This window comes from Malaclemys terrapin, chromosome 20 (genome assembly GCF_027887155.1).
Source record: "Malaclemys terrapin pileata isolate rMalTer1 chromosome 20, rMalTer1.hap1, whole genome shotgun sequence".
Taxonomy (NCBI): Eukaryota; Metazoa; Chordata; order Testudines; family Emydidae; genus Malaclemys; species Malaclemys terrapin.
Window position 1 is genome coordinate 774,700 of NC_071524.1, and position 23,768 is coordinate 798,467.

General features: G+C 54.3%; 1 protein-coding gene across 1 annotated transcript; it reads right to left on the reverse strand.

Moving 5' to 3' along the window:
- Positions 1–372: 372 nt before the first annotated feature.
- Positions 373–23,161, reverse strand: LOC128826310 (alpha-1B-glycoprotein-like). Its single transcript, XM_054009558.1, has 3 exons — positions 23,134–23,161; positions 22,227–22,517; positions 373–734 (listed from the first exon to the last, which is right to left on the reverse strand). Exons 1-3 carry the CDS (start codon positions 23,159–23,161, stop codon positions 373–375), a joined length of 681 nt encoding a protein of 226 aa, XP_053865533.1.
- Positions 23,162–23,768: the final 607 nt, after the last annotated feature.

Sequence of the window (23,768 nt, forward strand, 5' to 3'; positions counted from 1 at the left end):
GGAGAAAACCCAGCCAGAGGAACCTCTCCCAGATCCCAGAGATTCCCGGGAGCTACGCCCGGAACTGCCTAAAATCCAGAGCACCCCTCTGTACCCATCCATCTACTTCATTGGGCCAAGAAGCCTGGGAGCCAGGACTCCTGGATTCTATCCCTGGCTCTGGGAGGGGAGTGGGGACTATTGGTTAGATCGGGATGAGGCTGGGAGTCAGAGGTGCTGGGTGCTGCACAGACATGGGGAGAAAAAGCCCCCACTTTAAAGCCAAGTCCTGACGATCTAACCAGACACAAGGTGCAGGAGGGATGATTATCCCCCATTCATACAAGGGGAAATGGAGGCACAGGCAGCTTAAGTGACACCCCAAGAAGTGTTCTATCCACCCAGAGACCCCCATGATGGTCTGTCTGGGTATGGGGCTGGGAGCAGGGACACTGAGCCGGGCCCCTCATCTGCTACAATGATCCGCACCATCTCACTGGGATACAACCAGTTGGGCGGCTCCGATCTGGAGCAAGATCGGCATGTGTAGGCCCCTCTGTCTTCCCACTTGGCGCTGGGGATGGTGAATTCACCCCTGTCCCCAGCAGCATCCAGCTCCCAGATTTCGATTCCACCTTTATACAGCAATAACCTCCTGGCCTCGCACCGACACTGACAGCGGATGGTGACGGCTTCCCCTGGGGCGATCACCCCGCTGGGGCTGACGGAGATGGAGGGTCCAGGCACAGGGAGCTCTGCGTTCACAGACAAACAGGAGTGAGGTGGGGAGACACAAGCCCCTCCCCGTGTGTCTGTAACCTGCCCTTAGCACCCAGCCCCAGGGACAGCGCCGGGGCTAACAGACACCTCACTGCATCCACACGGAACCTGTGGGCTGGATTCTGATCTCAGTCCCCCAGGGTCAATCCGGAGTCACCCCTGACTGCACTGGGGGCAGGGCTGGGTTCTGATCTCAGCCCACCAGGAGGGTGACCATATTTCCCTCTGCTGAATACGGGACACCTGGTAAAATTACTCGTATTCAAGCGAGTTCAATGGCAATCAATCAGAGCTAGGCAGTACAAACCTTCAGATTAACATCAAGTGACTGAGCCCTTGTTAAAAAGAAATTCTGCGTAGTTGGATTATTTTTATTTACCTTCTTATCTTTAAGCCTTTAGTGTTCACATGGGGAGGGGCGACAGCCCCCATCCCTCCCCCAACATGGAGAGCTTACACACACACACACACACACACACATTCCTGTACCCCTCTCTCACAAAGGGGTGTGTGTCTGACCGAACCGAACCGAACCGAACCTCCCTGCCCAGTGCTGTCCCCCCTCCATACCTGGCTGGGCCCCCGGGGACGGACCTGCCTCTCCTGGTACCTGGCGCCGTGTCTTCCTGAGGCAAAATGTGTATGTGGGGGAGAGAGACACAGGGTCACATGTCCCCCTCCAGATTTCTGCCAGGGTTCACAGCAGAATGTGGCCAGCAGCAGCCTTTCGACACTGTGCAGGAGGGAAGGGACGGGAGCTGCTTTCAGCCACCCGGGAGGAGCGGGGCAGGAGGGAGAAGGGCTGACCTGGCCCGTGTCTTTGCTGAGCTCATCTCTCCCCCACTCCCCCAGGGATGGAAGCAGCTTGTCCCTTCCTGCCCGCACAGTGTAGAAAGGCAGCGAACACCCCCAGGCTGCTGCTGGCCACCCACATAACCCAGCCGCCTCCTGTCCCCCACCTACAGCGTGGGCAGAAAGGAGTTAAGCCCTAAGGCTGCATTGTGCCCCAGAGCCCAGGGAACCTGACTGCAAGGGCCTCAGTGACCCCGGCCAGAGGGGGGGCTCAGCAGGGGAGGATGCCCAGGGGACGGAGCAGCCCCGCGCTCCCTGGGGGCAGGACCCAGGGGGTGGGGGGTGAAGAGGGTGCTAAGCCCTAGGGGGCTGCTGTGGAGCCTGCAGGTTCGGGGTGGGAACAGGCTGGAAATCCCTTCCCCCACCTCGCTGTCTTGGGCTTTCCCGGGCGCCGGCCCAGCCAGAGGCAGTGGGGGGAGGAAGGGAGGAGCCTGCCAGCCAGGCTGTGGGTGAGCTGAGCGCTCCGACCAGGGGCTGGTTCTCCCCACAGTGCTGGGTTGGGCTGCGCCCTGCCGCGGGGGCATGGAGGAGCAGCGGGGCTGGGGGGCGAAGGAGCGAGGCAGGGAGAGGATTGCGAGAGGGGGAGCACGTAAAGGGCCGATGGGTGGGCAGCAGAGGTGACACGTAACCGGCCGCTGCCTGGCACCTGCCCACACCCACCAGCCGCAGCTCGCGCCAGCCAGAAACGGGAAGGGGAGGTGGGGCTCTCCTGGCCAAAAGCCGGCACGCAGCAGGGGCTGCACTGATGGACCAGCAGGGGAGCGGCTGGTCTCATCCACTGCATTTTTGCCCCGCCACCAGCCATGCACAACCACCCACATCATCAGCCAGTGGACCCCGCCACTCACTGCTGTTGGGAGGCGGCTGGCAAGCAGGGATCCGGCCATTACTGATGGGGGGGAGACAGAAAATAAGGGACAGCTTGCCTGTTCTTAAGAAAAAGTTGGGACACCTGCAGGAGGGTTAAATACAGGACTGTCCCTTTAAAAATGGGAGGTCTGGTCACCCTACCCACCTCTCATCCCCTGGTTTATCAGGGGTCATCCCCGACTGCACTGGAGGCAGGGCCAGGTTCTGATCTCAACCCCCTGGGATCAATACAAGGAGGTTGAACTGATTTTTGGGATGAAGGTCCAGGGCTCAGCTCCTCTTTTCCTCTCCCCCTTCCCCTGCCCTGTCCTGAACACTAAAGTTTCCCCTGCCCCACAGATACTCACTTCCCGAAACCCCGCTCTGCCCGGCCAGCCAGCAGCCTGGAAAGGAGATGGCTTGTTAGGGACCAGATCACAGAGTGACTGGATCCTACACCCTGGTCTCAGACCCTCCCCTGCATGGTCAGGTGTTCTGGTCTCAGGGTCCCCCCTATAGACAAATGCCCTGGTCTCAGATCCCCCCCATGGTCACATGCCCTGGTCTCAGACCCCCCCCCAGACACTCTGGTCTCAGATCCCCCCCACATGGGCATAAGCCCCCTCAGGCACACACACATCTCAGATCCCTCCCATAGGCACTTGGCCTGGTCTCAGATCTCTCCCCCATTGCCAGATGCAATTGTCTCAGATTCTCCCCCCCCCCCCCCACCATTGGACTGTGCCCTGGTCTCAGATCCCTGCCCCCCCCCATATGCACACAGACCCTGGTCTCAGATCCCCCCATGGACACACGCCCTGGCTGTCTCCGATACTCACCGAGGAAAAGGATGGTGAGAGCAGATGTCATGGTAGGGGCAGCGAGGGGCCCCTCAGCGCTGACACCAATGTCCCACTGCCCAGCTCCACCGAGCCCCAAATAAGGAACTCAGCTGGTGGCTCCAGGTACAGGAAGCCAACATGGCTTGTAACATCCTGCGTCCCTCACACATTATCTCCAATCTGCAGACAAAATCTAGTGCGTTCAAAGTAAGCAGAGGGCTTTGCAAAACCCAAGAAATCCAGGGACTGTCAGCTTGGCCAGGTGTCATGCAGCTCCCAGCTTGTCTGTGTCTCTGTGGAGGGGGGGACAGGTCACCCTCAACATACCCTGCCGCCTTGAGGAAGGTGCATCAGGCTGAGAGCCAGGCGACCACAGGGTCTGGTCTTCAATCTTCCACTGACCACGATTTCCATGAAAATTCCATCCCCTTTTCATTCTGGGTTCAAGCCCGGCTGGTGACCCATGTAGGTAAAATTAATATGGTCTTTGGGAAGGAACCGGTTCATTTCACTTGCCGGAAGGACGGGCAGGTCAGGGAGTGAGGGGTTGGGGATTTTATAACCTGCTGTGTATTAAACCTGTGGAGGGACTTACCACCTCCTCCCACTTGTGAGTCCTTTGGGCTGTACTGAACCCAGTCAGCCACACTGCTAAAACACTACAGAGAAGAATTTTGTGGTTGTAGATCATCAAGGGCCCCAACAAAGTACGTGTACCAACAGGACACTAATTTTACATTTGCTACATCAGGTCACATGACTGGGGAAAGTCACAGGTATTATCAGGGTGGGCACCGGTGACCCTAAAAATAGTGTTTTACCCTGTTACGTTATATTTGTCTCCTATTTAATGTAATTACTGTGTTGAATATATTGTATGTGTTTGTGTTATTTCTTGGAAGTCTCCAACTGTCTGGCAAGTAAGTGGGGATTACGCGATGGTTAGAGTTTTCCTCCCAAGCTGTCCTGGTGACCCTGCCAGGAAGGAGTGAGGGGGATGGAGGCACTGCCAAATAAATTCATAGGAAAAAATAAAGAAGATACACCCTGCTGAGTGGGTGGTGGGATCAAGAAGAACCCAGACGTGTCCATCAACACCTATAAGCAGATTGGCATTAGAGAAAGTAACTGGGTGGAGAGGGGGCACTACATATATAGACACACACACACACACACACACACACACACACACAGTATAAGTTTAAAAAACAACAACAATGGAATCCTGTCCACAGCAATGATGATTGTGAAGCTTGGTTGAGGTGGAGGAGTCAGAGGGTGGAAGAGGGTGGACTATTTCCCACGGAATGCCTTACTGCTAAATGATGAACTAGCTGTCACGGACTCACAGATCGTGCCTACTCTTGGCCCCGTGCAGTCCGTGGGGGGTGCCCCTTTTAGTGAGACAGCCCTTCTCGGGGGTCCACTCTCTCTCGGGGTCAGGCCCCTCCACCTCCTGGAGCCGCACCTCTCTGAGCCTTAGCACGTCTGTCTCTGCCGTGGGCCCCCTCAGGGAGTCCACTCGCTCTGGACCCCCGGGGCCTCCACCCCCGAAGGGGTTGATGCCACCCTGTTCTCTAGACCGGAGTGACTCTCAGCCAGCATGAAACAGGAGGGTTTATTGAGAGTTGAACACAGCACAGGAAACTCTCAGGGCCTCAGGCCTGGCCTCCCTCAGCCCAGCACATCCCAGTCTCTCTGCATCCAGGTGGGCTCTGCCTGCTTCCCCTCTCCAGCCCAGAGCCCCCCTGCTCCCAGCTGGGCATCTGAGATCACCGGCCCCAGGCCCCGCCTCTGTCCATTGTCTACTCTCCAGGTAAACAGGGTCGTAAACCCGGGCCTCCTCTCCTCGCTTCTGTCCTCTGGCTGGAACCGGCTGGTTCGGTCACTGGGTCCTCACTCTGCAGCCCATTGTCCGCCCACTGGCCAGAACCGGCTGCGTCTCCTCAGCTGGGCCTCTGGGTCACCAGGTCGCCAGGTCACCGGTCACTGGGGTATCCATCCTCCCGGCCATCGGCTGGGTCCCCACGTCCTCTCCCCGGTCCTCTGCAAAACACACTCCCTCTCCCCTCACCTCGTTAAACCAGTAACACCCAGGGAAACTGAGTCCCACCCCCTCTTCATGCAAACCATTGAAACTCCACAGAAAATGAGAAAACCCCCCACTTCGTCACACTAGCACTCGGCTGAGCCCTCAAAAGTTAACACGTTGTTTTTAATGTAGCCTCACACTCCACAAAGCAGCAGGAATGGAGGGAGGAGCCACAGCATGGGAGAGAGAGACAGAGACACACAGTGTGTGTGTGTGTGTGTGTGTGTGTGTGTGTGTGAAAGAGAGGGGGGGGGTGCATTGCCCCTTTAAGTACGCTGACCCCATTCTAAGTACGTTGCCTTTTTAAGTAGATGAGCATGTTGAGACAACAGCTGCTGCCAGTAAACTCCCTCTGTCCTGAACCCTATTGTGTCTCCCCCACTCTGTGGAGATGGGATACAGGAGTGGGGGGAGGGGGACACCCTGACATTAGCACCCCTCTTACCCCCCGCCCCTGCACAGCAAGCAGGAGGCTCCCGGAGCAGCTCCAAGGCAGAGGGAAGGAGCAGCACACGGCAGTGCGGGGAGGGACAGCTGAATTGCCCAGCAACTGGTAGCCTGCTGGGCAGCTGCTGCACAGGGAATTTAGGGGAGCTGATGGGGGGCTGCTGGTCTACCCTGGTTCCAAGCCCCCACCAGCTCGATCCAATGGGCTGCTCTTCCTGCAAGCAGTGGACAAAGCAGACAGCTGCCAAACAATGTTATAAGGGAGACTTGTGCAACTTTAAACGAGCATGTTCCCTAATTGATCAGCAACATAACAGCAAAACAACATTAACCAGGGCGGCTTTAAGTGAGGAGTTACTGTACTGCTGAGCTCACCAGTACAGTAACTACCATTGGCTGGATTAAACCCACTTCCTGGGCAACAATTTACATTCATGGAGCACCAGGATCTGGAGTTAGAACGTCCAAGGCACTAGACCAGAACCCACCGCTCTACGGTCCCTTTGTGGTTTCTCTGTTTTCAGTCTCTGGATGTCCCGAGTTCAGAGGCAGAGTTCTTAAGATGGTTTATTATATTTTGAGCAATCCTCTTGTGCCATCTCTGTTTCCTGTTCTGAGTTCCAGCTCAGATAACTGCAGCTATTCCTCCATGCCACGGGTTGGCTTCTTGACTGAACAACCATCCCTCTACTGCTTTCTGGGGTACTCACAGTCCCTTTCCTCTCTGACAATTTCTCTCTTCCTGTCCCTGCACCTGAAAGTGCTGGACGGACGTTTTGTACATACTTGTGACTGGGGTCTTGGAGGGGAGCCAGCTATGGTCAGTCGATTAGGGTGAACTGCAAAGAATGGTGGATATTCCAATATTTAGATTCACCAAGCCAGCATAAAACAGCTTCTGTATTACCTCATTGGTTACTCAGAAGTCCAAACAATGCAGTTCCCTTAAAGTGATCCAGCCTTAGGCCTCCATCCAGGTACCCACGTCAAATATGATGAAAATTTCTGTAATTCTTATTTCATCATATAAAAGAAAAGGTTCTACCAATCCCAAAGAAGTGGAGACATTACCTCCCAGGTTACTGAATATTCTAGATCTTACCCAAATACATGCTACAGCCAATTCTTATTAACTAAACTAACATTTATTAAAAAACAAAAGAGAGTCTGGTTAAAAGATCAATATACAGACAGACATGAGTGCAATTCTTGAGGTTCAGATTCACAGCAGAGCTGGGGAGCTTTGTGGTTGCAAAGAGTTCCTTTAGAATTCAGTTCCTAGATCATAGTCCAATGTCCAAATCTCATATTCAGGGCATACCAGCATAACTGGGACCATAGACGCCGACTCTGTGGGTGCTCCAGGGCTAGATGTAGAACCAATGTGAATGAAATTGTTTTACAATGTAGAACCAATGTGAATGAAATTGTTTTTAGTTATTCACTGTACCATTGTAACTTCTGTTCACCATTTCATTACACTTGCCATTTTGCCTACATTGTAACTTCTGTGCAATACTGTAATTCAAAACCCATTTTAAAATGCTGACTCCATTTTGTAGAAGGCTTGTGCTGCAGCCTCCATTTTTGCAAGCCATACTGTAATTTTATTAGTCTAGTTGAGATGTGTGAATGAGGTATGTATGGGTGATAGAATCAACCTCCAGCACCAGCCCATCCTGATGAGATAAAGTTCAAATACCAACAGCTGAAGAACTAGACAACAGCCCTAACTCAAGCAAGAAGCATCCACCTTAAAAAGAAAAAACAACAGAAGGAAGATCAAAGCCAGGTCCCAGGCTGACAGTCACGCCTGCAATTGACGGGTGATCAAGCACCAAACCCAGAGGCGGCGTGACACAGCGAGACCTAGAGACTTTGAATCCAAACTAAACTCCTATGAAAAAGGAAGGGTGAGATGAGAGATTTTGGGTAACGTTCTGCTATCAACATCAAGGAGCATCGGTGCGCGCCCGACAGAGACCCAGCTCCTCCTCGTGCTCAGCTTTCCTGGCCAGTTAGCTGCCACGAGCTATGATCCCAAGCTGCAAACTCAAACTACAATCAGGACTGGTAACTATCCAGCAGCTGCAGAACATTTTGGTGTGTGTGTGTGTGTGTGTGAGCATATGTGTATAAGCATTGAGGTATTTGCTAATAGTTACAGATTAATAATAAATGTGGCATCTTTGTCTTGACCCCTAAAACGATCCTGTATAAGTTTGTGGGACAACATTTTGGTGGAGAATGCGGGCAGGGGGAGCAAGCATAGAACCCACAGTTATTATAAAACTGGTGTGCACACCGCCAGCTTTAGCAAGCCTGGCACTATAGGAAAAAGAGTGTAAACTTTCAGTTAATTACCCAAACTCTGAAGGAAATAGGAGTTTAGGTTTAAATTGTGTTATAAAGGTACATACACCCTCAGCCGTAGCAAGACTGAGCTAAAGAGGAGAACTTAGTGTTTCTCACTCTGATCCGGGGAAGGATTTGTATAATTGGTGTATGAACCCTCGGTGGTAGCAGACCGAGTAATACAGAGGGAGACTTAGTGTCTCTTCCTCTGGCCCAGAGAGGGTTAAGTTGTTCCTTCAGGAGTTAAAAAGGGAAAATTGCTATTTGTAAGTCACTCCTTTAGGAATTGGAGGTTATAGTGTTCTGATATTTATCAGCTCAGTTTCCTGTGTTGTACTTGGCTATGGCACACTTGTTAGGGAAAATGTTTAGGAAGACACAGTGTAAAGACATCTTTAGAGAAAAACAGGGAATGCTGTCTTTTGTCCAAGAGCCCACACCCTTTAAACAAGTACTACAGAGGTTTGGACACAGCCCGTGTACTGAAGGGGGGCTGGGAGATGTGTGTACTATTTCAGATTTGGAGGATAGGCTGGCAAGGTATATAATCCTGTACAAGCCTACTCCAACTAAAAGGGATTCAGCAACAATCTGGCTTTTGTGGGACGCATGCAGGGATTTATACTCCCGCTTGGCATCCTTCCCGGAGGAGAATGCCTCCCTGCATGAAAAACTCACTCATATGGAAAAAGAGGCAGACAGATGGAAAGTGGTAGCGACAGGGGTGCAAAGCCAGTTAGACCCTCTCCGGGAGGCAATCAGGGAGGGCAAACAAAGAGAAAAGAAGTTAGAGGAACAGGTCGGGGAAAAGGAAAAAATAGAAAAAGAGAATCAAGTGTTGCAAGGCATGGTAAAGAGGTTAACCATAGAACAAAGTAAAGCTCTCCCCGCTAATCACAGCCAATGTGAGTCCCTTATCCAGCACCTTAAACAAAGGCTGGGATTCGCAAACCACCAGATAGCAGCGGTAACGGCAGGAGAGTGGGACTTTGATCCCCAGAGTGACATCCCTGATTGGGAAGATGCCCCGAGGGAATCTAGCAAGGTGTGGGAAAGAGAGCTACGGAGCAGCAATCCTGAGCCCCAGGGGCCGGTTGCAGCAATTAACAGAATTACTGTAACAAGAACAGACACAGACACAGGGACTAGCACAGCTACTACAACCGTCCCCGTATCAGCAGCTGATCTCCAAGCGATGGCAAAAATGCTTGGACCCCTTAACCGGGAAAATTTCTCAAAATGGACTCTGCGTGCGCTGCAATTGGCAGGCAGAGAAGATTTAACAGTCCCTGAGCTTAAACGCCTCATGACCACCTGTGAAGCACCCGAATTACAGGGAGTCATTGATCGGGTAATAAGAGATAACAGGGAGAACAATACCTTCCTACCCCTGTTTGCAAGCCTAGGGGAACAAATGGGTCGCCGACATCTAATGATACAGGCGGCCAGCATGATGCAGGAACCTAATGAAGACCCCGAAGGGTACCTATCCCGCTGGGGACTCATGCAGGTCATGGCAGGCATCGCCCGCCCTGAAGATGCCCAAGGAGCCCCTGCAAATAACCCTGACACTGTAGCATACGGCACAGACGCCCTGAGGGACTGTGCTGCGACTCTTCTCCCTTACTATGCCAATAAGCTCAGCGTCTGGGCACCTAACCAGCCCGTGAGCATGACTGAGCTCCGAGATCTGATCAAACAGATCACCACTCATTCTGGCCCCGCACTCCAAATAAAAAAAGAAAGGGCTCCCTTTGTGGCCGCTCTTGAGCAAATAACTTACTCCAATGAGAGTGGTAATATGGGAATAGGGGGCTCCCGAGGTCGCTACCGCGGACGGGGAAATCATAAGCCCCGGGGACATTATTCATGCTCAAACCCCCGCCCTTCTGAAAAAAATGATAATTTCCAAAGAGCTGAAGGTGAGGGACAGAATACTTATGACTCCACGATCCGCCGATTGGCCTGGCGGGCAGTAATGCGACAGGGAAGTGATTGGGAGCGCTGGGACAAAGCCCCAACTCGAGCTCTAGTCCAAGAAGCCCTACAAGCACAAGAGAATCAGGAACGTGTAACTAGCATAGCCACAAGTGCCCCCCGGAGCAACCGGGACAAGGGGGGCCTGCTTATGAGCACCCCACATAATACAGGAGCTCAGCAATGGGGGCTCATCGGTAAAATGTCCTGGGACTCTGGAGGGAGACCACACATTTATGTCCAGCAGGAGAATCGCGCTACTGCACTAGCTTTGATTGATACTGGGGCTGCTGTCTCTTTAATTAAAGCCGCCCCACAGGCAGGGGAGAGAGTAAAACAAGTCACTTTAAAATCTTTTCAGGGAAAGCCAAGCACAGGCTGGGAATGGGCACAGGTCCCATTCTCAATACAAGGGTTTAAAACAAAAGGGAATTGAATCCAGACCCCTAACATGACTGACGAAATTATTTGAGGAGCAGATTGGCTGTATCAAAACAACATAATAATCGATTTACCTGGAGGCATATTGTGACGGAGCAGGGCAGATTTGACCTGGGAATGTTGCAGGGGGGTTGCAATGGGGATGTGGGACTTCCCTTGAAGGAAGCTACCTGAGCTGTAACCTGAGCCAGGAACGGGGGTGGGGAGAATTAACACCTTCTGCCCGGGAGACTGGACAAAGGAGAGGAGCAGCGGGAGGGGCTGGGAGTTTAGTTTCGGTTGGGGCTGGGTGGTGCAACGCAGGGAACCCCAAGCTGGGGTCTAAGCTCCCTGAACCCCCCAGAGGGACCTAATTGAGGGGGTCCGGTCGTACCTACACGCTCTGCTTGAGACTGTGTTCCTGTCCTTAAATAAACCTTCTGCTTTACTGGCTGGCTGAGAGTCACAGTGAATCTCGGGAAGAGGGGTGCAGGGCCCTAACTCCCCCACAATCCGCAACAACTGGTGGCAGCGGCGGGATCTACTGCACCCCGTGGACGGCGCTTCCTGCAGTAAGTGACTGGGGAGCAGTAAAACGAAGGGGGATTGACGGGGACCAGGCGTGCTGAAGAGTGAGAGAGAGACGGTTATTACCCCTGGGAGTGTGTGACCAGCGAGAAGGACTTTTGCAGTAACAGGGTCCCCCGGGGGGATCGCAGCGAGTGGTCCCAGGGGCGGAGGAGTCTGCAGCTCGACCCTGGCAGAGAGGTGGTGACCTCGAGAAGGGCTGGCACACTAGGGGGCCCCCTGGGAACTGTGGGGAGCTGTGAGCACACAGGCCGGTGAGTGGCCAGCAGGAAGATGTATGCCAAGCGGCTTAAGAGCGACCTGGTGGAGCTGTGCAAGCAGAGGCGGCTGCGCATTGGGAGGCTCACCAAAGAACAGCTCATTGCCCAGCTGGAGGCGGAAGATCGCGCGAATGAACTGATCCCTGTGTCTCAGGGAAGCAGCCTGGCAAATGCAGCGCAGGCACCAGTGTCTGTCCCAGCTGGGAGTGGTCAGCCGGCTGCTGAGGGCTTCCCGAGACCCCTCCTTCCTATGCCTAGGGGAAGGGTGGGGAGGAGCCCAGCAAATACCGAGGGCGCCGTGACCCCCCCGGCCAGCAGGGGATCCCCCCGGCGAAGCCCGCCGGCCAGCAGAGGATCCTCCCGGCAACGTTCAGCATCCGGGGAGCGGAATTGGCTGGAATGGGAGAAAGAGCTAAAACTGAGAGAGCTGGAGGATCGTGAACAACAGAGACAGCATGAACGGGAGGAGAAAGAGAGACAGCATCAGCGTGAACGGGAGGAGAAAGAGAGACAGCGTCAGCATGAACGGGAGGAGAAAGAGAGACAGCATCAGCGTGAAGAGAGACAGAGACAGCATGAACGGGAGGAGAATGAGAGACAGCGTCAGCATGACCTGGAACTGGCGAGATTGAAGGGCAGCGAACCCCCGGCTGCGGTGAGTGAGGGGGGACCCAGGACTGCACGGAGCTTTGATAAGTGCATCATGGCCCCATACAAGGAGGGGGAGGACATGGATGACTTCCTGGAGGCCTTTGAGACGGCCTGCGAGCTGCACCGGGTGGATCCCGCGGACAGACTCCGGGTCCTTACCCCCTTACTGGACCCCAAATCCGTGGCATTGTACCGCCAACTGGGAGAGGCAGAGAAAGGGGACTACGAACTATTCAAAAAGGCCCTGCTACGGGAGTTTGGGCTGACTCCTGAGATGTACCGGGAAAGGTTCCGGAGTCAAGATAAAACCCCTGAGATCTCATATCTGCAACTAGCCGTCCGCATGGAAAGATACGCCAGCAAGTGGGCTGGTGGGGCCCAGACGAAGGAGGACCTGATTAAACTGCTGGTACTGGAGCAACTGTATGAGCGGTGCCCATCCGACCTGAGGCTGTGGTTGGTGGACAGAAAGCCAGAGAACCCGCGACACGCCGGGCAGCTGGCTGATGAGTTTGTAAAGAGCCGGTCAGGGGGTGGCAGGGAGGAGCCCCAAAGGAACAGGCCCGCCGCGATGCAGAGAGAGAGTCACCCTGGGACCTCCCAAAGGGGGAATATGGGGAATCCCCTCCCACGGGGAAGGCCCAGCATCAGGGACAACCGACCGGCTCGAGGGGACCCACGGGACCTGAGCTGCTATTACTGCGACCGAAGAGGCCACGTTCGGGCCCAGTGCCCCAAGCTCAAGGACAGACTGAGCAGACCGAACCCGCACCGGGTTAACTTGGTAGAGGCCCAGACGGACGAGGGGCAGGCTTCCCACGCAAGAGGGGCTGGCAGCTTATCAACTGCTCAAGAGAGAGAAGGGCCCCCGGCCAGCTTCTCTGGGGGGCCAGATGCTCCGGACTCAAAGTTCTCCATTTACAGGGTTGGCGCGGGGCTGTCCCTGCGGAGCGAGTGCCTTGTTCCCCTGGAGGTGGATGGGAAGAAAGTTTATGGATACTGGGACACGGGCGCAGAGGTGACACTGGCCCGGCCCGAGGTGGTGGCCCCAGATCGGATGGTGCCCAACACCTTCCTGACCCTGACCGGGGTGGGCGGGACCCCATTCAAGGTTCCCGTAGCGAGGGTACACCTGAAATGGGGGGCCAAGGAGGGCCCCAAGGACGTGGGAGTGCACCACCATTTGCCCACTGAGGTGTTGATGGGGGGGGACCTAGAGGACTGGCCAAGCAGCCCCCAGACCGCCTTAGTCGTGACCCGTAGCCAGAGCCGGCGAGGGGCACTACGCCCTGACCTTGGGAAGGATGTCCCACCGGAGGCAGCGAACCCTTCCCGGGTGGGGAGGGAACACCCAAGGACAGGCCGCGGGGTGGCTGGGGCTTCCGACCCAGCCGACGAGAGGGAGCAGGTCCCCATCCCTTCCCCAGCCGCCGAGTTCCAGGCCGAGTTGCAGAAGGACCCCTCCCTGCGGAAGCTAAGGGGCCTGGCTGACCTCAGTGTGGTACAGACCATGAGGAGAGGATGCAAGGAGAGGTTCCTGTGGGAGAAGGGGTTCCTGTACCGAGAGTGGGCTCCCCCGGGGGAAGTGGAGTCGTGGGGGATCAGGAGGCAGCTGGTGGTTCCCCAGAAGTTTCGCCACAAGCTACTGTACCTGGCCCATGACATCCCTCTCGCAGGGCACCAGGGGATCCGGCGCACCAGGCAGAGGCTGCTACAGAACTTTTACTGGCCCGGGGTCTTCACCAACGTCCGGCAGTACTGCCGATCCTGTGACCCCTGCCAGAGGGTGGGGAAGGCCCGGGACAAGGGGAAGGCAGCATTGAGACCTTTGCCCATCATAGAGGAGCCTTTCCAGAAGGTGGCCATGGACATAGTGGGACCTCTCAGCAAGACGACCCGGTCTGGGAAGAAATACATCCTGGTGGTGGTCGATTTCGCCACCCGCTACCCCGAGGCAGTGCCCTTATCGTCCATTGAAGCAGACACTGTGGCGGATGCGCTGCTGACCATTTTCAGCCGAGTGGGGTTCCCCAAGGAGGTCTTGACGGACCAAGGGTCCAACTTCATGTCGGCCCTACTCCGGTGCTTGTGGGAGAGATGTGGGGTCCGGCACAACTGGGCCTCAGCATATCACCCCCAATCCAACGGGCTGGTGGAGAGGTTCAATGGGACGCTAAAAATGATGCTGAAAACATTTATGAATCAGCACCCGCAGGACTGGGACAAGTACTTACCTCACCTGCTGTTTGCGTACAGGGAGGTACCCCAGGAGTCTACCGGGTTTTCGCCTTTCGAACTGCTATATGGAAGGCGGGTAAGGGGGCCCCTGGACCTGATGAGAGACGAATGGGAGGGGAAGGCCACTCCTGACGGAGAGTCGGTGGTGGAGTATGTCCTGACCTTCCGGGAACGACTTGCCGAGCTCATGGGCCTGGCCAGGGAGAATCTGGCCAGAGCCCAGAGGAAGCAGAAGGTCTGGTATGACCGCACAGCACGGGCCCGCGCCTTCGCCACTGGGGATCAGGTGATGGTCCTCATCCCCGTGAGGAAAAACAAACTCCAGGCCGCCTGGGAAGGGCCCTTCAAGGTTGTCAAGCAACTAAACGAGGTAAACTATGTGGTGGAGCTGTCGAACCGGGCACACCACCACCGGGTGTACCATGTGAATATGATGAAGCCATATTATGACAGGGGGAATATGGTGTTGGCCGTGTGTGGACAGTGGGAGGGGCAGGGAGATGACCCTTTAGTAGATCTATTCCCTGGGACAAGAGTTGGCTTCCCCCTGGAAGCAATTCCTCTCTCTGATCGGCTAACCCCTGCCCAGCGAGCTGAGATCGGAGGGGTGCTGCATCTGTACCAGCAGCTGTTTTCCAACCAGCCTGGACGCACTAATCTGACTGTCCACCGGGTGCAGACAGGATCGCACCCGCCTATAAAATGCTCCCCCTTCCGAGCCACAGGGAAAACTGCTCAGGACCTGGAAAGAGAGGTCAATGACATGCTGGCTTTGGGGGTGATCCAGCCGTCTTCCAGCCCTTGGGCCTCGCCGGTGGTGCTGGTCCCCAAAAAGGACGGGTCGATCCGGTTCTGTGTGGACTATCGGAAGCTCAATGCCATCACTGTAGCCGATGCCTACCCCATGCCCAGGCCGGACGAGCTCCTAGACAAGCTGGGAGGTGCTCGGTACCTTACCACCATGGATCTTACAAAGGGCTATTGGCAAGTGCCGCTGGATGCAGATGCCAGGCTGAAATCGGCCTTTGTCACCCCTCTGGGGCTCTATGAGTTCCTGACCCTGCCCTTCGGCCTCAAGGGAGCGCCGGCCACCTTCCAGCGCCTGGTGGATCAGCTACTGAGGGGGATGGAGAGTTTTGCCGTGGCGTATATCGATGACATCTGTGTCTTTAGCCAGACCTGGGAGGACCACATATCCCAGGTTAGACAAGTGCTGGACCGACTCCAGAAGGCTGGGCTGACCGTAAAACCGGAGAAGTGCAAGGTGGGGATGGCTGAGGTATCCTACCTAGGCCACCGGGTGGGAAGTGGCTGCCTAAAGCCGGAACCAGCCAAAGTGGAGGTGATCAGAGACTGGCCCGCTCCTCAAACCAAAAAGCAGGTCCAAGCCTTTATTGGGATGGCAGGGTACTATCGGAGGTTCGTGCCCCACTTTAGCGCCATAGCCGCCCCCATCACTGAGCTGTGCAAGAAGGGGAAGCCAGACAAAGTGGTCTGGACCGAGGAGTGCCAGGAGGCTCTCCGGGCGCTGAAGGAGGCTCTGGTCAGTGGCCCAGTTCTGGCAAACCCAGACTTTGACAAGCCCTTTATGGTGTTCACCGACGCCTCAGACACAGGACTGGGGGCGGTGTTAATGCAGGAGGATGAAAAGGGGGAGAGACACCCCATCGTGTACCTGAGCAAGAAGTTGCTACCCCGGGAGCAGAACTACGCGGCCATCGAGAAGGAATGCCTGGCCATGGTGTGGGCCCTCAAGAAACTAGAGCCATATCTCTTTGGGCGTCACTTCACCGTGCACACCGACCACTCTCCCCTGACCTGGCTGCACCAGATGAAAGGAGCCAACGCCAAGCTCCTGAGATGGAGCCTGCTCCTGCAGGATTATGACATGGACGTGGTCCATGTGAAGGGACGTGACAACCTGATAGCGGACGCGTTGTCCCGGAGAGGGAGCCCTGAACTTCCCCAGGTCACTGGTCAGAGTGACCTCGCTCAGTTCAGTCTCGAAGGGGGGAGAGATGTGACGGAGCAGGGCAGATTTGACCTGGGAATGTTGCAGGGGGGTTGCAATGGGGATGTGGGACTTCCCTTGAAGGAAGCTACCTGAGCTGTAACCTGAGCCAGGAACGGGGGTGGGGAGAATTAACACCTTCTGCCCGGGAGACTGGACAAAGGAGAGGAGCAGCGGGAGGGGCTGGGAGTTTAGTTTCGGTTGGGGCTGGGTGGTGCAACGCAGGGAACCCCAAGCTGGGGTCTAAGCTCCCTGAACCCCCCAGAGGGACCTAATTGAGGGGGTCCGGTCGTACCTACACGCTCTGCTTGAGACTGTGTTCCTGTCCTTAAATAAACCTTCTGCTTTACTGGCTGGCTGAGAGTCACAGTGAATCTCGGGAAGAGGGGTGCAGGGCCCTAACTCCCCCACAATCCGCAACACATATTATGGAAATTAGAAATCCCCTCCAACTGCTCTTACCAGGAAAAGCAGGAACTCATTGTAACCAAAGGGGGAGGTAAACTCGTTGCTGCTCTCACTACAGAGCAAGCCGAGGAGTGGCGCTCAAAATTCCCCACGCTCTGGACTCAAAGTAAAACAGACTGTGGAAAGATCAATGCCTGTGTTAAGATCATAGGTGAACTGGTACCCCCTCAAAAACAATACCCCTACCCAAAGGAAGCAGAAGTCCAACTGATACAGACTGTACAGGACTTGGAACAACAGGGAGTTATTAGAGAAACTAACTCTCCTTTTAACTCTCCCGTATGGCCAGACGGAAAGTCCTGGCGGTTAACTATAGACTATAGGAGGATTAATAAAGGGTCTGTACCCATGGCCCCAATTGTAGCAGACATGACACAGGTTATATAGAAAGTACAAGCCACCTCCAAATACTTCTCAGTGATCGATTTGGCTAACTGCTTTTTTGCTATACCCCTACACCCAGAGTCACAGGATAGGTTTGCATTCACCATAAACCACCAACAATTTACGTTTTGCCGACTACCACAGGGTTTTCAAGATTCCCCCACTATTGCACACAGACATGTGGGTAGATATGTTGGATCGTCTGAACCAGCAGGAAAGATCATTTGTCTTCTATGTTGATGATATTCTGATTTTTGGGGACACCGGGGAACAAGTACAAAAACTTACTGAAAATGTTTTCAAGTATCAGAGGGGTAGCCGTGTTAGTCTGAATCTGTAAAAAGCAACAGAGGGTCCTGTGGCACCTTTGAGACTAACAGAAGTACTGGGAGCATAAGCTTTTGTGGTTAAGAACCTCACTTCTTGCATCTGAAGAAGTGAGGTTCTTACCCACGAAAGCTTATGCTCCCAATACTTCTGTTAGTCTCAAAGGTGCCACAGGACCCTCTGTTGCTTTTGAAAATGTTTTGGCATTAATCCAAGAAACAGGGTTTAAGGTAAATTTAGAAAAAGCACAATTGGTGCAACCACAGGTCACTTACTTAGGTATAGTAATTGGGAAGGAGGGGAAGCAAGTGGATCAGCGCAAGGTGAAAGCATTACTGGCTATGCCCGCCCCTACAGATGTGCACTCTTTACGAGTTCTGCTGGGTGGGTTCAATTTCCTACTGCCACATATCCATAAATATGCAGAGATCACACTTCCCTTATGGAAGTTATTAAAGAAAAAGACACAATGGGAATGGGGACCAGAACAAGAGTCCGCCTTAAATACCTTAAAACGAAAGTCTGTCTCAGCCCCGGCTTTATGCTTCCCTGATGAATCAAAACCCTTCGTTATCAGACTAGCTGCAAATAAGGTTGCATTGGCAGCTACTCTCTTACAAAACAATGAGGAAGGCAAACTAGTGCCTGTAGCCTACGATTCTAAAAAACTTCAAGGTGCTGAGCTGAATTTTGACCCTTGTGAGCGTGAATGTTTAGCAGCCGTTTGGGCAATCCAGTCTTTTGAACCTCTCACGAGCACAGCACTTATCACAATTCAAAGTACTCATACTCCTCTCAAATATATCTTATCTGGCAAATTGATCGGGAGTAAGGTTTCCAATACACGCATGGCTTAATGGACCCTCATCCTGGTCAATAGAGGGGTCGTTACCAAAACAGTATCTAAACCTGATTTATTGACTCATGCTTTAATTGAAAAAGGGACTAAGGATGAATGTCCCAAGATTACTTTAGAACAGAGAATTGCACTGGTGAAGGCACCCCCCTTAAGAGATTTAGACACAGTAGGGCAGAAAAAGCATATCTGGTTTACTGATGGCAGCTCGGTAGTAATTAAAGGGAAACGGTATATTAAGTATGCTGCTATAAACTTAGAGGAGGAAGTGATTCAAGGGTATTTGAATCATGGCTCAGCACAACATGCAGAGCTCCATGGATATATCAAGTGTTAAAGTTATATGAAACCTCTCCCAGACCAATCTATATCTATGCAAGTTTCAGAGTAACAGCCGTGTTAGTCTGTATCCGCAAAAAGAAGAACAGGAGTACTTGTGGCACCTTAGAGACTAACAAATTTATTAGAGCATAAGCTTTCGTGGACTACAGCCCGGGCTGTAGTCCACGAAAGCTTATGCTCTAATAAATTTGTTAGTCTCTAAGGTGCCACAAGTACTCCTGTTCTTCTTATATCTATGCAGACAGTTTTCAGAGTAGCAGCCGTGTTAGTCTGTATCCGCAAAAAGAACAGGAGGACTTGTGACACCTTAGAGACTAACAAATTTATTAGAGCATAAGCTTTCGTGGACTACAGCCCATATGCATCCGAAGAAGTGGGCTGTAGTCCACGAAAGCTTATGCTCTAATAAATTTGTTAGTCTCTAAGGTGCCACAAGGACTCCTGTTCTTTATGCAGACAGTGATTTTTGCGTGAAAGGCATACAGTATTGGATGTTTGACTGGCAACGGAATAATTGGCAGGGAGCAGATGGGAAGGAGATAGCGTACCTAGACAAATGGAAATGGATCCATGCTTGGGTGACAAGGAACCCCAATCAGTTAAAAATCCGGCCCGTTAAAGCACACAGCAGAGAGCTCAGTGCTGAAGCCATGTGGAACAGCCGAGCCGATGCTATCGCACGCAGTTTGGCTATTTTACATCAGGGATCTGAAATATTAAGAGTATCTGCACAAGCAGAGCAAATCATGACGCACCATTGGTATGATATTTTAAAGGGATGGTCCCCATCCTGGTCTTCAACTTTAACAATTCTGTTACATCCAATTGTTGTTTTCTTTATTCTGATAAGCTTAATGTTAATCATAATGTGTGGGATGTGCTGCTGGATGAAAAGGCTGTACTTTAAGCTAAAACCACAAGCTCACATTGTTTCCCAATATATAGCCTTAAAACAATTGCATAAAGTGTGACCCATTCAATGCCCCTGGATTGAAGGGTCAAAAGGGGGACAATGTAGAACCAATGTGAATGAAATTGCTTTTAGTTATCCACTGTGCCATTGTAACTTCTGTTCACCATTTCATTACACTTGCCATTTTGCCTACATTGTAACTTCTGTGCCATATTGTAATTCAAACCCCATTTTAAAACGCTTACTCCATTTTGTAAGGGCTTGCTGCAACCTTCATTTTTGCAAACGCTGCCGTAATTTTATTAGTCTAGTTAAGATGTGTGAATGAGGGATGTATGGGTGATAGAATCAACCTCCAGCACCAGCCCGTCCTAATAAAATAAAGTTCAAATACCAACGGCTGAAGAACTGGACAACAGCCCTAACTCAAGCAAGAAGCATCCACCTTAAAAAGAAACAACAGAAGGAAGATCAAAGCCAGGTCCCAGGCTGACAGTCAGGCCTGCAATTGACGGGTGATCAAGCACCAAACCCAGAGGCGGTGTGACACAGCGAGACCTAGAGACTTTGAATCCAAACTAAACTCCTATAAAAAAGGAAGGGTGAAATGAGAGATTTTGGGTAACGTTCTGCTATCAACATCAAGGAGCATCGGTGCGCGCCGGACAGAGACCCGGCTCCCCCTCGTGCTCAGCTTTCCTGGCCAGTTAGCTGCCACGAGCTACGATCCCAAGCTGCGAAGTCAAACTACAATCAGGACCGGTAACTATCCAGCAGCTGCAGAACATTTTGGGGTGTGTGTGTGTGTGTGTGTGTGTGTGTGAGTGTATGTGTATAAGCATTGAGGTATTTGCTAATAGTTACAGATTAATAATAAATGTGGCATCTTTGTCTTGACCCCTAAAACGATCCTGTATAAGTTTGTGGGACAACGCCACCCATAAACTGGAAGCAAAACGTGTCCAGTGCTGGGGCTTCTCCTCTAGCTGGTACCGCAGGGGCTGGTGCGCGTGGCATTGGGGGTTCAATCCTGGGGTTCTGCTGTCTGGTCGGGAGCTGTTTTTGGGGGGTGGATTCTCCAAAGCTGGGGTGTTTGGGGGTGAGGGGGGGGGGTTGTGCTGGCATCTCAGCTCCCTGAGGAGAAGCGGCTCGTCCCCCGGGGAGATTCTCTTCTCTGCATGTCCGGATCCAGGCTCCTGGGGGTGCAGAGAGATGGTGGGTTAGAGGGGCCCGTGTCTCCCTGGGCCCAGCCCCTGGGGGGAGCAAGGGGCACAGAAGGGGGGTGACCTCACCTAGGGCACCCCCCTCGGGCGGCTGTAATAGGCCTCAGCCAGGATCAGCCCCAGGACGAGCAGGACCACGGCACCCAGCTCCAGGCGGGCGATGTTGGCGTGGGTGAAATCTAGGCATCGTGGGGGGGCTGCTGCAGGGGAAAGGGGAGAGTCACTTGGCGCTTCAGAAGGAGAGATCAGTAGCTGGCATTTCCCTGGGAGTCGAGCCCACAACCTTCCCATTGGGCAGGTCAAGCCCAGCTCCCCTCTGGGGGTCTCCAGAGCTGCAGCTCTGGGGCCTCCTCAGGGGAGCCTGCATCCTGCTGCCCTGGGGGGCTTTGTCTCAGCTTCCCCAGTGAAGGGGGCTCCTAGATGGACAAACTGCCCCCTGAGACACCCAGCACCCCAGGGCCTGGCCAGGGGATGGGGACAATCAGAGCCTCAGGGTCTTAACCCCCCAGAACAGGGAACCACCCCAGATCCCTGTCTCCATAGGACCCCACTGTCCACCCCCACAGGTGCCTCTGTCCTGGCCTGTCTGCTGTGCAGTGAGCCCATCCCTGCGGTATCTCAGATGCTGCCAAACACAGCCAGGCAGTGCATTTCCCGCTGTCCTCCACACTTGGGCAGTGCCCAGGGCCCTGGGGAGGGTCAGGGGGTCCCCTGAGACTCCAGGGCAAGGAGGGGAGGCAAGAACTGAGGGAATTCTGGGTAATGCTCACTCCTATTTCCAGAGGGATGTCATGTGGCCCAAGAAGGGGGGGGGGTATTGCCCCAGGACTCTGGCACCCAGCTGGGCCCAATTTCACAGCCCAGCCTCCCAGATCCTGCCCCTCCTCTGGGATCACCCAGCAAATTCCAGGCAGCGACCAGCAGGGCAGGAGGTATCAGGGGAGCTGGAGATCTAGTGATGAGTGAGGGGCAGGGGGCTGCCCCTCCCCCGATGTCTGGTCCCCACCCAGAATCACTGCCCCCATCCCCCACAACCAGCCCCAACCCCCGGGCAACACGACCTATTTCCACAGCGATTGCCACCCGCAGGCCTGAAATCCTTTATGGGGCCCCCCCGGGAAAAGCCCCCTTCTTTGCAGCTGCCCCAGGGGGCAGGAATCCCACCCCTCAGCCCCAAATCTCCAGCTGCTGCTGCTCCCCCCAGCTGGGGAACCCGCCAGTTACTGTCCACCCTCCCCAGCCGGGTGTCCCCTCTGCTGTGACCAAGGTTCAGGGCAGAGTCTGGCTCTGAGCGTCCCATCAGCATGGAACCCCACTGAGAGTCTGGCTGGGTGTGGGGCTGGGAGCGGGGATGCTAAGCCAGGCCCCTCACCTGCTACCACCAGCTCCACGGGGTCGCTGGGCTCTGAGGAGACGAAGGGCTCTGATTGGGGCCGGTAGCTGCAGCTGTAGCTCCCTCTGTGCTGCCGGCCCACGGTGGGGATGCGGAACTCGGCCCTGTCCCCAGCAGGGTCCATGTGTCGCTGCGGGTTCAGGTCTCCAGCCTTTTGCAGGAAGAACCTCACGTCCCGGCGCTGCCCCTCACACCGGATGGTGACGTCTGCCCCTGGGGCGGTGACCCCAGTGGGGCTCAGAGAAATGGAGGGTCTGGGTAAGTTGGGATCTGCACACAGGAGATAGGCTGTGAGAGCCAGACCCGGGCACCCACCCAGCCCCGGCCACCCCAGCCACGAACAGATCCAGGGTCCCTGGGCAGAGATTCTATCCCCAATCCCAGAGTTCCCCCCCCAACCCAGAAATCCCGGCCCTGCGAGCTGGGCTCCCAACCCCACAGACACCGAGCCGTAGCTCCCTAGTTCTTAGGTCCTCATATGCCCGGGTGTGGCCCCTGCATCATTCACTGAGTCTGGCCTGCCCTGGACACAGAGTAACTCACGGATTGGTCTCTAGTGCCCAGAACTGCAGGACCTGAGCTCAGGAAGGGAGTCAGCCCCCTGGGAGGCAGGGAGGGGTTTTTATCCCCATTATACATGGGGGGAAACTGAGGCACAGAGACTCACTTTCCTTAGTGAGCTCCCAGGGGCAGGGACTGTATCCTCACCCTGTTTATACAGCACCAGACCCAATGGGGCCCTGAGGATGGCGGGAGCCCTAAATGCTCCCCCAACACTGGGTATCTAGCGCTACTGTGGCCAGTATTTGCAGAGGTCTCCACTGATTGTGGGCGTCTCATTTGGGAGCACTCGGCCTGAGATCCCCCAAGATTGAGGCCCCCCCACAAGGAAGGACACTTGAAAACCGCGACATGTTGTGACGAACTGGGACTGTTCTTGCTGGGGTGTGGGAATGCTGACAGGGGAGTGTGACTAGGATGGTCTGCATTGGGGGATGGTAGTCGGCCCAAGGGAACATACCTGAGCTTGTAACATGAGAACCCAGGAGAGTATTGGAGGTCAGGTGACTCCGGGGCCCGGGAAACTGAACAAAGGCTGTGGGAGGGGTCGCTGAAGGCAGAGTGCTGGAAGCAGGCTGGAAGGAGGCTGGAGAGATGGCTGGGAGGCGGAGATGGCTCTGACCCCCCAAAGGGGGGTGGGCTGGCATGCCCTGGGACCCCAAGCTGGACCTAACTGAGGGGGGGGCCCTGTTGTCTGTGCCTGCAAGACCTGTCTTGGACTGTATTCCTGTCATCCAAATAAACCTTCTGCTCTACTGGCGGGCTGAGAGTCATGGTGAATCGCAGGAAGCCGGGGGTGCAGGGCCCTGAGTCCCCCAATACTCCGTGACAACTGGTGGCAGCGGCGGGATCTACTGCACCCCGTGGACGGCGCTTCCTGCAGTAAGTGACTGGGGAGCAGTAAAACGAAGGGGGATTGACGGGGACCAGGCGTGCTGAAGAGTGAGAGAGAGACAGTTA

Coding starts and splice junctions, on each gene's coding strand:
- LOC128826310 (XM_054009558.1), bottom strand. CDS start 23,161: ATGTCGCGGTTTTCAAGTGTCCTTCCTT. Junction 22,518..23,133: donor GTTTTCAAGTGTCCTTCCTT/GTGGGGGGGCCT, acceptor TCCTGTGTGCAG/ATCCCAACTTACCCAGACCC. Junction 735..22,226: donor CGTGGAGCTGGTGGTAGCAG/GTGAGGGGCCTG, acceptor CTGTGAACGCAG/AGCTCCCTGTGCCTGGACCC.